This window comes from Pyrgilauda ruficollis, unplaced genomic scaffold (assembly GCF_017590135.1).
Source record: "Pyrgilauda ruficollis isolate IOZ18807 unplaced genomic scaffold, ASM1759013v1 scaffold145, whole genome shotgun sequence".
Classification (NCBI taxonomy): domain Eukaryota; kingdom Metazoa; phylum Chordata; class Aves; order Passeriformes; family Passeridae; genus Pyrgilauda; species Pyrgilauda ruficollis.
Window position 1 is genome coordinate 309856 of NW_024513099.1, and position 14432 is coordinate 324287.

Genomic DNA, 14432 nt, shown 5'->3' on the forward strand with positions numbered 1-14432 from the left:
GAGGCAAAGCCACATAATATGTGAATAACAATGCCTCATTAGCTATCATTTGTTTCAGTTCAATTTGTCACTGCAGTCTGTTTCAGTTCACAAATTACCATGCCTTTCACTGCATTCATTTCAATTTCATTGAATGCAGTGAAAGTGGCCTTTCACTGCATTCATTTCAATTTTTTCAGGGAGTAATAGCCAGCTGATTGGGAGGTCTCAGACCAGATGGCAAGAAACTTGGAACGAGATTCTGATTCTGCTTACATAAGGAGAAACAAGAAATACAAGTGAAACTTTATGTAGACTAAAATAATTTCACAGGCAGCAGTAGGAAAACCATAGTGTTTTTTCCCTACTCTCCAGAAAGTCTCACAAAATCAGGCTTCCAAATTTATTCAATTTGAATTACATTAACATGCATTTTAAATTTCTAAGTGAGCTCAAACTTTCAATGCTTCAATTAATGTTCTGAGACAAATCTTACCCCGGTGCAACTCCATTGAAATTGGTAGACTTAAACTCAGAATTAAATTGGCTCCTAAATTTTAATTTGTTTTAGTCTTTCTAGCTCAATGTAAAACAAGTTCCTACAGAACTCATATGTGACATGTATTTATAATTTCTTTTAAATTAACTTAAGTTGTAATGTGATCTGGATTTTAAGTGTACTGGTTTTGTTTTATCTTCTGTTTTTTATTCTCTTCCTTTGTCCAGTGATATTTTTCCTAATGATAGTTAGGCTTTATCTGATTTTTTGGAAGGCAAAACATTTCAAAAGCCGTACATGCAACATTCTTTCTTCATAATGATGAAAGTGCTGTCAAAATCTCTGGGAGTGATCAAGGTATGTGCTCAAAACAAAGATGGATTTTTTTTTTTTTCTGGATTTTACGATCTGGGAAGTTCAAGCATTATCTCAAAGTAGTAGCTGCTAATCCAGATATGAATTAAAAGGAGCCGCAATTCAATACATGCATCAAAAATTGTTCTATTAAGTAATTTTGCAACATTGTAATTTGTGTATTTTACACCTTTTAAGTGTGTAAACTGGTGAGAGATTAACCAGTTAATTGTGTTTCCAGCATCTTGATGCTGATTCCTGTGAAGTGTGGAGCAGGTGAGATGAGGAAAACTCCTGTAACCTCTCAATATTTCTTGAGATGCTCAAACATAGAGACAAGCAAGACTTGTGTACCCCACCTGAGTTACAGTCAGTGCAGTGGATCTGGATGATGTCAGTTTTTTGGGAATGCTCAGTAAATCCCTCTGTTTGTTGAGAGGAGTACTGAAAAAAAAAAAAAAAAAAAGACATGAGATGTTTCATTCCACTGAGAGCTTTACTATGAGCCCTTCTCTTGAAGGGTTCTGTTGGCTTGAACTTACTTACCCAATGTATTCTTTTGTCTTCCTTCTACTTTTAGTCTGTAAAATGAACTACCTGGCCAATAATGTTGCCAGTGACATTTTAAGAGTGACTTTGAAGATCAGGGATATGTTGTGTTGACACCGAGTCAGCAGTTGTCCCTCTGTACATACGTCAGAATGACTGAGGCTTCGGCAGGCAGCCAAAAGCCATTTGTAACATATTTCTTCACTGAACTGTGATGTAGTAGAAAGAGTTGGTACACTTTAATTGCCAGTCTCCCAAACCAACACTGAGTGACTTAGTGAGAATCAAATCTTGAGTAGGTTTGCCCTGAGCAGATATTTAAAGAGAGCTTGTGCATGTCATAGCTACCTCTCCATGAGGGCACCTGGCTCTGGGAGGCCAGGCAGACAGGTCTCACCAGGAAACAAGTATTCTGCTCATGCAGGCGTGGGTAGGTTTTAACAGCTTGTTTTGACCTGCAGTGGAAGGAGGCACAGATGCACAGAAATGTTTATCAAAAGTACCTGGATGGAGAAGCGCTTGATGCAAAGCAGGCATCAAGTAAGAACCTGGCTCCTCCCATAGTCCAGGTAAGTAGAAGTCACAGCTTTTCACCTATTCTGGAAGAATTCACCTTAAAAAAAATAATAGTAAAATTGTTCCCAATTTAAATGTTGCCAGAAAAACAAGATATTCTGGCCCTGCTTTCAAACTGCAGTGGGATTAACTTTGAATGAACTCAGAGATAAAAAAAGACAAAATGTTGTCAAATTCCATTTGAATTGCAAAAAGGCACTAGAAGGAAGTAATTTTATTGTTCTAAGCCAAAACATTCAAAAAGTTAGGGATAAAAAGACAAACTTGTGATTTTTTGAATGCTTGTGACTATGTGGTCTGATACTGCATTTAGTTACACAGACACTAAACACTTCTTTTGGAAGTGTGTCATTGATTGAATAGAATTTAGAGTGTTCAGTTAATTGGTGTATGTTGTTTTTTTCATTCTCTTCCAACATATTTGAAGAGTTGAACGTAGTACATGTTACTGTTACCTGCTCTGAAGGCCATGTTCATTTCTTTCAGGTGTGTTTACATATTATGAAGTTAGAATCTGGAATGCTTTAGCAAAAACACAGTTATGAGATAAATGGGGTTGTTTTGCAGCTTGAAGAAAGGGAGACTATGGCACAGATATGAAAACAAAAATATTCTGGAAAAAATAATAAATGAGCTGATCCATTTCAATTGAAACTTAGGCACAGAAGTCCTGTGGCAGGAAAATGACTCTTTGGAGGGGATCTTCACATGGCAGTGTTTGCTTGTTAAAATGGGCTGAAATAAGCTCACGTAGAAGAAGTATCATTCCCAAATCTAGACAATGCTGTAGCCCTACCTTATAACAGCAGCAGACCTGCTTGTTGATGCTTTTAACATACATAGTTTTTCATTCAGCATTTCCTTCCCTATTTTGTTTGTATATTTTGTCTAAGAAAAGGTTAGAGTAATATAGGAATTATATGTAAGAAAAAAAGAAACCCAAACCCCACAAATATCTGTGGGGGTATGGCATAGATGACTCATGAATCATGTGTCAGTTTATGCAGTACATACTGGAGACACTTTGAGGCCCTATTGAGTAGCATATCTTTACAACAGGATTCTGATGAGTGACCAGTGTTGTAAACTGTGTTGTACTAAGCTTTTAGCATGGAGATGGGACACAAGTTGATAACATGGTTATGCTATGCTATGCTGTTTGCAATACCTGTTGTATTTTGCCTTGAATCACAGCAGACCTGTTTCTGTGCTGCTTTTTATGCTTTTTCAGCTTTTAAGAGAATGGGTACAAAAAATGTATTAGTGCATTTGGCTGAATTAAATATGTAATGTGCACAAAAGCTGAACAAGTTCTTGCAACTACATCCACACCTTTAATTTTTCTAGTCTTTTGAGATGGTGAAGGGTCTAAGCAGTTACCATTTGGTCTGTGATCCCATTGCTTGAAATCTGACAAATCTGTTCACAAGAAATGCAAGAGGGCTGGTACTGAAAAAGATCTCTTAGTGTTTTCACATGTCCCAGAATACTTTTAGATGTTGATGGAGCTGTTACTCTCAAAGGTGTTTGTAGTAACAGAACTCAAGACTAAGTGCTTCAGTTTTTCCCCCCAAGAACAGAGGCTATTGACAGTCGAGCTGCAGTCGAGCTCTCTTTGGGTGAACCATTAGGACTGAAGTTCATTTTCTTTTAATTAACAAAGACTTGCAGTGGTCTGTTTCATGAAGATCTGTGGGAAGAAGGATGTTGGGGTTGGCCCACATAAGCATATGTAAGTGACTGTCATGGTTTACAGGGGAGTCTGTAGCAGAGCAGCAAGTTGTATTTGGGCTTTCTGAGTAAGTCTAGAGTCCTACCCATGGAAACAGCCCAGGTTTACTCAGAATAATCTGTAGAACTGGAGGCGACCTCCTCCTAAATGTTTATTTATTGTATTTGCAGGGACCCTCATGGCAGGAAGGAATAATTAATCTGACTCCATGTTCTCAGAAGGCTAATTTATTATTTACGATACTATATTATATTAAAGAATACTATACTATACTATACTAAAGAATACAGAAAGAATACTTACAGAATGCTAAAAAGATAATAAAAAATTAGTGACTCTTTCCAGAGTCCTGACACAGCTTGGCACTGATTGGCCAATGAGTCAAAATAATTCAGACCAGAAACCAGTGAAACAGTCACCTGTTGGTAAACAATCTCCAACCACATTCCAGAGGAGCAAAACACAGGAGAAGCAAATGAGATAATTATTGTTTTCCTTTTTCTCTGAGGCTTCTCAGCTTCCCAGGAGAAAAATCCTGGGCAAAGGGATTTTTCCAGAGAATGTGAATGTGACATTTATTTTTGACTGTCAGTAGTAGAAAAATGCTAAAACTTAGAGCACAGCCTTTAAAAGAATCTCTTGGCGTCTCCATGGCACGTGTCATTTCTGACTTACCAATATCATTAAGAAAATTCATTACCACAAAGTAGCTGAGCCTTTTTCCTGAGCAGCTGAATAAACTGCTTTCTTGAGGCAAATATTGTTGTACCGTGATTGGAAACCTTTATCGCAGTTTAGTCTGGGGCTTAAAGATTTCTTGCCTTCCTTTCCTCTTCTCCTCACCCCATCTGCTCCAATTCAGCCTCTTCCCAAAAGGCTTTAGTGTAACAAAATATGTGAGATGAGCTGTCTTTAGAAGCTGGTGTGTGTATCAGAGCAAAAGTGATGTTTTTAGTTGGTCAGCATAGAGCAGACCACTTCTGCAAATCTATAATGAAAGGGCAAGGGTGTTTCAAGCAACCTGATACTCATTGTCCTAACAATAACCTATTTTTCCTCTGTTTAAAAGAGGTACTAGTTAATGACCATTCTTCCTTTTAGGCACAAAAACTTATTGTTTCTTCATGAAGTCCATCTGTGGATTTGATGAATGAAGAAAGGAATGAGGGAGATCATAATTTAGCAACTGTTAATATGAGAGAATAGAGGGTTGCTGGAAAGGCTGGGGAATTACTAAGAGCAGGATCAAATACCTTTGGCAGTCCTTGACACCCAGTGTGTTCTGAATATACCATTTAGCCTGTCTCCAGCCAGCTTATGTGTCTCAACCAAAGCTGGTGCCTTGTACACATTGTGACTCTGTGGAAGTGGACAGAGCAAGCAGCCTAGTAGATTTGGTGTTTTTACTCACAGTAAACTTCACTGTCACTGGTTCAGTTTGCTCACTTGAAGATGGATCTGGGTCTTCAGAGTTGGAAACAAATACCAACTTGCTTTCCTGGAACAGTTGGAACATTATTCAATAGGATGTTTCTTATTTTTTGAGAGATCCATATACCAGAGAGCTCCATGTTCTCAATGAAGCCACAACTCCCCTCTTTTTCAATTTCCTCTGATTGATGAGAGGTGGTTTTTTTTTTGTACTTGTTAGCATTTTTTTTCTTTTGTTTTGTTTTCTTCCTTACTTTGTAATTATCTGTATTCCTTGTTGAATTTGACTGTGTTAACTTGTTTGCAGGTATCTGGATAAAGTTGGAAGGTTGATTATTTTTAAATAATTTCAAATCAGCTGTGTTCCAGTTCATTTGTTGACTGGGACTGTAATTGAGAGGAAAAAAAAAATCCAGAATGCAGTAGTATAAAAGTGGGGAAGATTCTCACAGCTGCTTTCTTACTCAGAAAAGAATCTCCTTTACTCAGAAAAGGGACAGTACAAAATTTTTAGTAAAAGAGGTCCCAGGCCTGGAACTGCTTAGGGAAAATCCCTTCTGCAAGGAAGAGACTTTTGTCCTTTGGTATCACATCTCAGCAGCCTTCAATAGCACAATGTGGGTTTGTGTTCTTTCCACTATTCTTGTTAGGCTTTTCCTATACTGTAGAAAAATAATTATTTATTTATTATATTTTTGTTCAGTCTTTCCGGTTTTCTTTAGCCAAAGAACCCCAAAATGGCCACAGTGTGGAGTCCCTGTTCATCACTCATCCCAATCCAGGCTCTTCAAGATGGGTGGTGTCTGCTCATTTTGTTCAAAAGTCAGTCTCATATATCTCCTCTGTAGTCGCCCACTTGTCTGCATTGGTGTGCCAGGGAGGAGATGTTATATTTGGCAGGCTGTATTTGAGGGTTTTCCCTGCAGAGGTCTTCACAGCTCCCTCCCCTAAACAGTCTTTTGCAGAGGTGCTGCTGATGTTCCAATAAAACTGTTTCCTTGTGGTCCTTCACAGGGATGTAGGAGCGAGTGCTGAGGAGCTGAGCAGAACTAATTTGGTTGCAAATGACTGCAAATCTGTGGCCACAGAGAAACTGAGGCAGGAATGGGAATTACTGTTACTGCTGAGAGGGCTTGACAGAAAGGAGGGACGTGATAAAAGTTTGAGAACTGTTTACCACAGTTTAATATCTCAGGAACCCAAATAATGATGGTTGTTTCTTTCTTTCTTACTCTGGGTTAAATACAGACATCTGTAGCTTCAAATGCAGAATGAGGAACTACTCAGGCAAATAATTAAAAATGCACACCAGATAAAAGCAAATCAAAACAGCTGCCTTCCCTTCTGAGGAACTTTGAATCAGTCTCACTTTTCCAGGGTTACTTGCCATGAGTAAGGGACAGGTAATGCAGAATAGCAAAAATATTGCTGAAGCTACTTGTTTGATGTGTTATTGGAAAAAAAAAAAAGGTGAAGTGGAGAACTAGAAATGAAATTAAAAAGGCGGACATCAAACTCTACATTAAGGAATTTTTTATTTAATAAAATAGTACTTGAAAAATGCTATTAGAGGAATGTAAAGCTTTGAGCTGTTGAAAGAATAAGACAAGTAGTTTCTGAATTTGTATTATGGCTATCAATCCAGCAAAGTCAAGACCACCAGATAAATCAAAACTTCATGGACTAGTAGTAACGGAAACGTTCCTTATTATTAAGTGTACAGAGTTTCTGTAAAGATAAAGTGAATAATCTGTATATGTAAAATCCATGTTATTTGAATCCTTTTTACTTTAATTTCTTTATTTTCTTGTGAGGAAGGATGCAAGTATTAGTTTAATAGAGCAGGAGATGAGATGAAGTGAAAACAGGTTCCAGCCAGGTAGATCGGTCTAGGGATGGGAACACACTGTGCTGAATTGCCCACACAGTGCTGCCAACATATGTGAGTCATGAGTACTAATGCCACTTCCATTTATAGATTCCTTAGGAACAGAGGCAGCTATAAATGCCATGGAGTGGCAATTTTTAAAAAGAAGGTTTGGACTCAAAATGTTGAGCTCCACAGAACTAATTAAATCAACACAAGATGTCCAAAGAAATTCCCCTTTGAGAAATTACTGAAGTTGCCAAATACAGCTCCCATCCTCTAGGGAAGTACCAAGGCTTCAATAAGTGCTTTCATCCCAGAACACTGAAGCCATCAGAAATGTTTACATGAAACACTAATAATGAAATATGAAGTTTAGAATATCAATATTTTGAAGTACAAACTTGAAACAAAATGTTTGAGTCTTATTTTTCTAAGGGAAAATTCCAAAATTTCAATAGCAAGTTGTATCAGATTCACATTCTGAAAATTCCCAGGTTAAAAGGTTGCTCAGTCAAAGTTATTTCACCTGTTGAGGTGGTCATAGATAGAAAGAGTAGGGTACCTAGAACTATATGCATGTACTATATGTGGAGTATAAGCTGTGAGTAACCATGTAGTGTAACACACTTTCACAGGCTGAGAACACCATATATAATGTGCATATGTTAACCCAATACTTAGGCACATGCTTCATATATATGCATATGTTTTGGGCAAATTAATTTACATTTCCACACACCAAGTATTTATTGAGAAACCAAGGAACTAACAGAATAGGAATTCCAGATTGCTCTTCTATTACCTTACGAAAAGAATGGTCTTCATGGCCTGTATTTCAGACTGCAAAATATCCACTGTAGATGAGACCTTTGTACTTGACATAATTGTCAGGCACTCTAATGGGGTGTTTGTTGTTTCTGTTGTTTCCATTTAGATGAACATTCTGCTTCCTTCCACAGTAAAAAAGAATTTAGGGCATGCTACTGTTCATATACATGTATACATGTATGTATATCCATATGTATATTTTTTATAGTTTTATCCACATCTAGGATTGTTTCTCAACATCAAAATTTGTCACTTCTCAACAGAGAAAGTTTCTAGCTTTCACATGGGAGCACCTACCCTGGCAGAGCACCCACATAATGTCATGGATTTAATTCCTGTGGATGTAGTTCAGGTTGAGAACTTAAAATTGTCACTTGTGTCCTATATGAATGTCTTAACCTTGAGGCAATTTTTGGGATGTTACAATTTCCATCTCTCTTGTGAAAACATCTCTGCTTTATGTAAGTAATTAAAATACTAATTAAATCTGAATCTCTCACAACTTGAGATAAGTCCCATAACCAGTGGGCTTGGAAAAACAACCTAGTTAGCCCTGTGAATGTGTAATTAGTTATGCAAGATGAAAACACTCCAGTAGAATAATTGAGAGCAGCTCACTTGAGAATAGCAGAGGAGCTGGTACTTTGTGCACTCACCTAGTCTATAGGAGAGCCACTCATTCCCTTTAGGACTTTAGCCTGTGGTGGGATTTGAAGTATGGCATCTTGGATTTCCAGTGAAGCTGTGAATGGTTAAATTGTGGGGAGAATGCTTGTCTAGATTTGCATAAGAATTTTCTAATAGTTTGGGGTTTCTCTGGATGAAGTGAAAAAGAGATCCTTAAATTTTTTTGTAGCAGAAGAGTTTCTTCTTGCATTGCTCTATTAAGAGTAACAGCACAAGAAATGCAAGAACTTAAAAAAAAGTATCAGTAATGACTCCTGAAATATTCATTTGTTAATATTATAATTTATGATGATTCATAATGAAAATCATTCCTGTTGCTGATAGGAAAAGTAGACAATGGGAAACATGATGTTTGCATTGGCCTGTATTTGTGTCTTGACTTCTTGTAGTGTTTACATGTTTTTCTTTCTCCTGAGCTATGGAAAAGCCTTAGCACTCTGTTTATAACAGATTCTGCATACAGCAGATCCTTTGGGAAAACAAAACTCAAATACCTAGGAAATGTTTCAACCTATCTTGACTTTCATAGGATGTGACAAACTTCCTCTCCACACAGTACATGGTGTCTGCTTGCAGTCCTGCTGGCAGCTCCCTGCAGTCAAGTCCCAGACACTTCTGATAGGGGCTCTTCCCTTCCATGTGTTCTCTACCCACCAGGATGGATCAGTGGAGAGTATTGGCAAAACATTGTGGGGTAGCTTGTGCTGCCCAAATTCTTAACTGTATTTGTTTCTTGGAATGAAGGGAAAGCTCTTCTCCAAAACAAGCTAGGGCTGTGTACAACATATACAGTAACAACCTGAGTTCCAAAGTAGATTAGCTCCTTACAGTACTTTGACAGAACACAATCTCACAGGAAGTCTTTTTGCCCTCTCTAAAAGTGCACTATTGGCACAAAATCTATTCTGCCTTACAAAATAAGAGGGTAAGTGCTCCTTCAGTTACTTGGTGGCTTGGGAATTTAGTTGATAATATAATCCTACTTATGAAAAATTGTGCTTTAGTAGTCCAATACTTTAAAATACTGAATCTGTCTATAAAGCTGATCTGTTCTATTACCTGCTTTGCTTGTCTGAGAGTAGTTTGGCTCCATAATTTATTCGAGGGAATTGATACATTGAGGCTGATTTAAGTTTGTTATCATGTGTTGCATATTAATAATCGACAAATGGTTTGCTGTGTGCAAACTCGCTTGGGTCTGTAGTCTCCTCTCTTTAATTTTTTTTATTGAAAATTCCTTTGTGTTGCCTGGTGCCAGTGAATCATCCCAAAATGTGCTCTGTTACTCTCACCTAAGCAAAACTTTGATGCTGTGCCAGACTTGACTGGAGTGGCCTTCTGACTACAACAGAGAAATAGTAGATGGCTCCTTCCACAATAGCACCTTAATACTTTTTGGCAGTTCTTTTTGGCGCTCAGAGGCAAACATTACTGAAGAATCCTTATTCTGCTCAACTGCTCTATCTTATGTTCAGTAATGGGAAGCACTAAAAGGAAGCCTAGATCCACTACTGTGGGTAGGTAGATTGATGTTCGGTGGTAAGGTAAACTATTATTTTTATTGTAACTCCAAGCCGTGTGATGCCTGCATGTCAGTATCGTCATCTGAGATATTTTGGAGATTTAGATACAAGTTGTTTCTACTTTTGCACCTGTGGGCCAGTCAGGAGACCAAACAGTTTCTCCAGTGTCACAGTCCCATAATTTTCTCTTTGTCAATTAACTGAAAAGGCATATTTCATTCTGTTATGGTTCTAGCTTTCCTTTGCACTTGCATTCATACTTCAGGCTATCACTTGAGATTCTTAAAGGATGTACAAATGTCATCTGTCACTTCCTCCTTGTCAGGCTTTAGCATTTTATGTTCATGAGCTCAGCCTACGATGCCTGACACCTTTTCTATCCAAGGGATTCTGGACTTCTCCCATGAGGTTGTTAAGTTCATCTTTTATTGAATGCAGTTGTAGAGTTCCATGACTTTGCATTGGCAGGGAGAACAGATCTAACAACATGACTAAAAGTTTTTTATTTAGTATCAATTTTGATTCATGCTTCTACTTTTATCCCACTCCCTAAATTTTTAGAAGTTTATCAAAGCCTCTTTCTGACCTTGGTTTGTATTGCTTAAATTGCAGGAGGGTTTATTCATCATCATGTGGTCTGCTTCCTTAAAGATTAGATGATACAAATGTAAAAATATTCCTTTATCTGCTGGAGAGCTGGTTTGAAAAAATTAATAGGCATGGGTTTTGGCTTCACTCTCAATAAAGTGACCAACATGTACTGCTATGTCTGCTAATAACTGATCTGTTTATTCTACTTAGGAAATGAAGTGAAAGTCACCCAAATGTGCCTTTTGTCTGTGAAACTTCTCAGTTGCTCACTTGGGCTAATTTTGTTGCGCCCCAGTGATGACCAGTATTAATAATAACAGGGATATTATACATTCTGGTCTTGTTCCAGTTATGGTAAAAAACAACTGGACTGTTTGACAGCACAATTGCTATCACAGGGTTTTTGAAATTCTCTTATATTTTTCATGAATGGTGCTTGTCACTTTACATTAGCTGTAAAAAATGAGAACAGCCACTTGACATTTGGCTTAAAATCTGCTTGGTGCTTTCTGGCCTGGAAACATACTTGCTTCTAAACAGGTTGTAGAAGAAATTGCTCTTGATTTTTATTTTTCCTGCTTCTGGTGCAGACAACAGTATAGGGATTTTTAGATGTTGAGGCTGCCAATGCTGCCAATGCTGAAATGCCTGCTCTGAGTCTTTCTTCAGTTCCATTGGTGTCTTCTGTATTTTCCATGTTCTTAAAAGCATGAGATGACTAAAGGTTTATTTGCCCCTTGTTTAGCAAATGCTCTCTATTAAATTTTTACTTTTTGTATTTGCTCAGTCTTATAATTTCTGACACTTTGAAGTTTTTTAATTTGTCTATCAGAAGATCTATATTGCCGAATCTAGTCCATCATTTAGGCTTAATCAGTTAACAACAATGTAAGCATATTTTGATTGTTAATTTTCATTTGAGCTTGTTATTTGTTGAGAATTTTTCTGCTCATCTGTTGGACAGGCATGCTGATTTAGAAAGCACCCATTGGCTGTTTGGTCTTTTTTTTGGAATAATTTGTTCTTTCAAGCTGTATTTCTCTAGAGATTTTGTCACTTGCTTTTGGTTTGGGGTTGTCCTTTTCTTTTCCCTCCTATATTCTTGTTATCTAGACTTTGGTGGGGTTTTTTTGCTGCTGGTACTGAATAAACAATAGAAATTTATTCCTTCCTTTTTCATTTAATTCTCTTTGGAAAAATCTTTTTAGTTTTCTGCTTGTACTATGAATAATTGTGGTTACCACAAGAGGCATAAATGTTCAAGGTAGTTTTTACCTCTCAGGCTTACAGCTGTGAACTGTAAATTTGAATTAATTTTTTGAGATTCTTGTCTTTGATTTTCACTTTAGCCATGCAGTAATTATTGCTGCATCCTGTGTTTGCTTGTTTATGTGCATAAATATTTGCTGAAGGATTGTGAAGTTTACTTTAAATTAAGTCATTTATGTATAAAGTTGTACATGAATTACAGTATTGCTTTCTATTTTCCTGCAAGAAATTAGAAATAGACTTGTGAATTTTCCTTGAGGAAGTTACATAGTTTTTGTGAGAAAAATATTTTCATAACCAAATTATCCAGTAAGGTAATATAATTATTCAATACCAATAAAGGCAACTTGAACCAAGAATATCTGCACCACATTGGAGGTACCAGTTCTTTTGTCATGAGGGAAATAGACTTCAGTGTTGGTGATGGCTAAATGTGTTTCAGCTGTTTTGTGACGTGAATTATTTAAGTATTCCAGTGATAAGCAGTTGGAAACAAAATCTCTTTCTTCAGTGATGTGCTGGAAAGGTTTTGTTCCTGTTGTGTAACTGAATGTTAGTTTAAGCTGTTGTGCCAAGGTGTGTTCGTATTGAAGTTCTCAAATGCCGTTATAAAATCCAGCTAGTTCCTTGCTTTTTCTGGCAATATTTCTAGTTATTTAAGATGCTTAATTTCACATTAAGGCAACTGACTTCTGTTCCTCGCTCATACCTGGTATTCAATTTCTCTGCAAGGAATTTGCAAGTGTAGGCACTCCTGTTCTAACAAGACAAGGTCAAAGAATTTTTTATGCTCCAGCACCAATTAAAGTCTATGTAAGGGCACTTAGTTATTTTAGAGAGAGACCTATTTTGAAAATCAATTAACTGCTTTCACCTCAACTCACCAACCTACCAATGCTCCCTCTAGTTCACTGCCTGAGAGAAAAATAGTAAAAAGGAACATGGTGTTTCTACTGGGAAATGTAGTAGTTTCACCCTTTCACATGTGCCTCTTCATCATGCCTGGGCCTTGCTGCATTATGATTTTTAAAAGTTTTTCTTTTTAAATATAAGAGGTATGCCACTGGTACTGAGAATTCACCCGCAGTGGCAGCAACAATGCACAGGCCTCCAGTTCTACAGCCGCTTGCAGGGATAGATCACCTTAAGCCAGCTCAGAGCAATTCACTGGATTATGAAAACAGCTGCCAGAGCTAACAAGCCTCAAGTGCTCATTCTGACAGTCTGCATACATATAGTGCTGAGCTGCTGTTAGCTGTGGTAAGGATGCCTTTCTATAGGTAATGCTATATGTGGGTCAATTTCAAATACTCAGAATCCAATTAAGACTGAGGGCTTTCAATTTGCCCTTCAGCTACCATGAGGACAAAATAATCTCATTTTTGCAAAGAAAACTGTCATTATAAATGTTTGTCTTGCTGTTGTCTGTGAAAGACATTTTTTACAGCAAACTGTACCTTCCTCATTCTGCTCATAAACAAAGATGAATGTCAGTGCAACACTGGGGTTTGCATACTTAGAGAAAACGCACTTACTTGGCAATATTTAAAAAAACCAAAACCAAACAACAAAATTTGGTAGTAAATGTTTTTGTGTGGATTTTATCTATCTAGACTGCTCATGTGAACGCATACAAATTTAGTACACATGTAAATGGGAGCCAAGTGAAAAGCATGCAAATTTGATGTTTTGTTGTTGCTTTTATAATTTCAAGCCCTAATCACATAATCCTTAGCCCACTCAGCTTTTGTGTTTTCCCATTACGTATGCACCTACAATGTAATGAATGCAAATGCTTAGTGAATGGCTACAGTAATACAGTGTACTCCATCAGTAATGTCCTTTTTGGTCTCTTGAAAGCCTCTTGATGCAGTCAGTACTCATGTTACAAGAATTTCTCTGTCAGAGACAAATTGGAGCATCCAAGCCACATGAAAGCTTTCTCCTTATCTGTGGGTGAATATTGATACAATCCAGAAAGCTTAAGATTGAATTTTCTCACATTAAAAAAAAAATTAAAAAATCAACACATAAGAATTTCTCTGGCTATTAGAATAGCTTGTAAATGGATTCAGAAACCTGATTTATCTAAAAATTGAATATAGAAGAGGGGAGTTATATTTCCATTTGTCTTTGTCTATAGTAATTGTCTACTATGGCCAATTGAAATGTTTTACATTCAATAAAATGAGTATGAGAGTGTCAGCATTTGCAGCACTTCCTACACTTCACATTAGGTGAACGGAATAGCAAATGTTACAGTAATCTGGCTGAGCTGTCTGAGACAAAGTGCTCTCTGCATTGATTGATCCGGGGTTAGGACTTCCAGATGTTGTGTGATACAGTTAGTAATATGCCAGTTTCAGGCAAGGTTAGATCCCAGCTGTGTGGGTAACTTTCCATGATGGATGTTAATGGTAATCCAGTTCAACTGATGGTTATCTGACAATTAAAATGAGGAAAAAACTGTGATGAAACAAGACTGGGAACAACTGAGAAATTAGGTGGGCTGTTGATTCATTAGTTAATTCTTTTTTTATGCAG

General features: G+C 37.3%; 1 protein-coding gene across 1 annotated transcript in view; it reads left to right on the forward strand.

Moving 5' to 3' along the window:
- Positions 1–1642: 1642 nt before the first annotated feature.
- The window catches only part of RPS6KA2 (ribosomal protein S6 kinase A2), a 202208-nt gene continuing 189418 nt past the window's right edge, over positions 1643–14432 (forward strand). Inside the window, exon 1 of the mRNA XM_041460561.1 lies at positions 1643–1950. Within this exon, the coding sequence (XP_041316495.1) occupies positions 1858–1950 (93 nt within the window). The 5' untranslated portion in view covers positions 1643–1857. The remainder of the gene's footprint in view (positions 1951–14432) is intronic.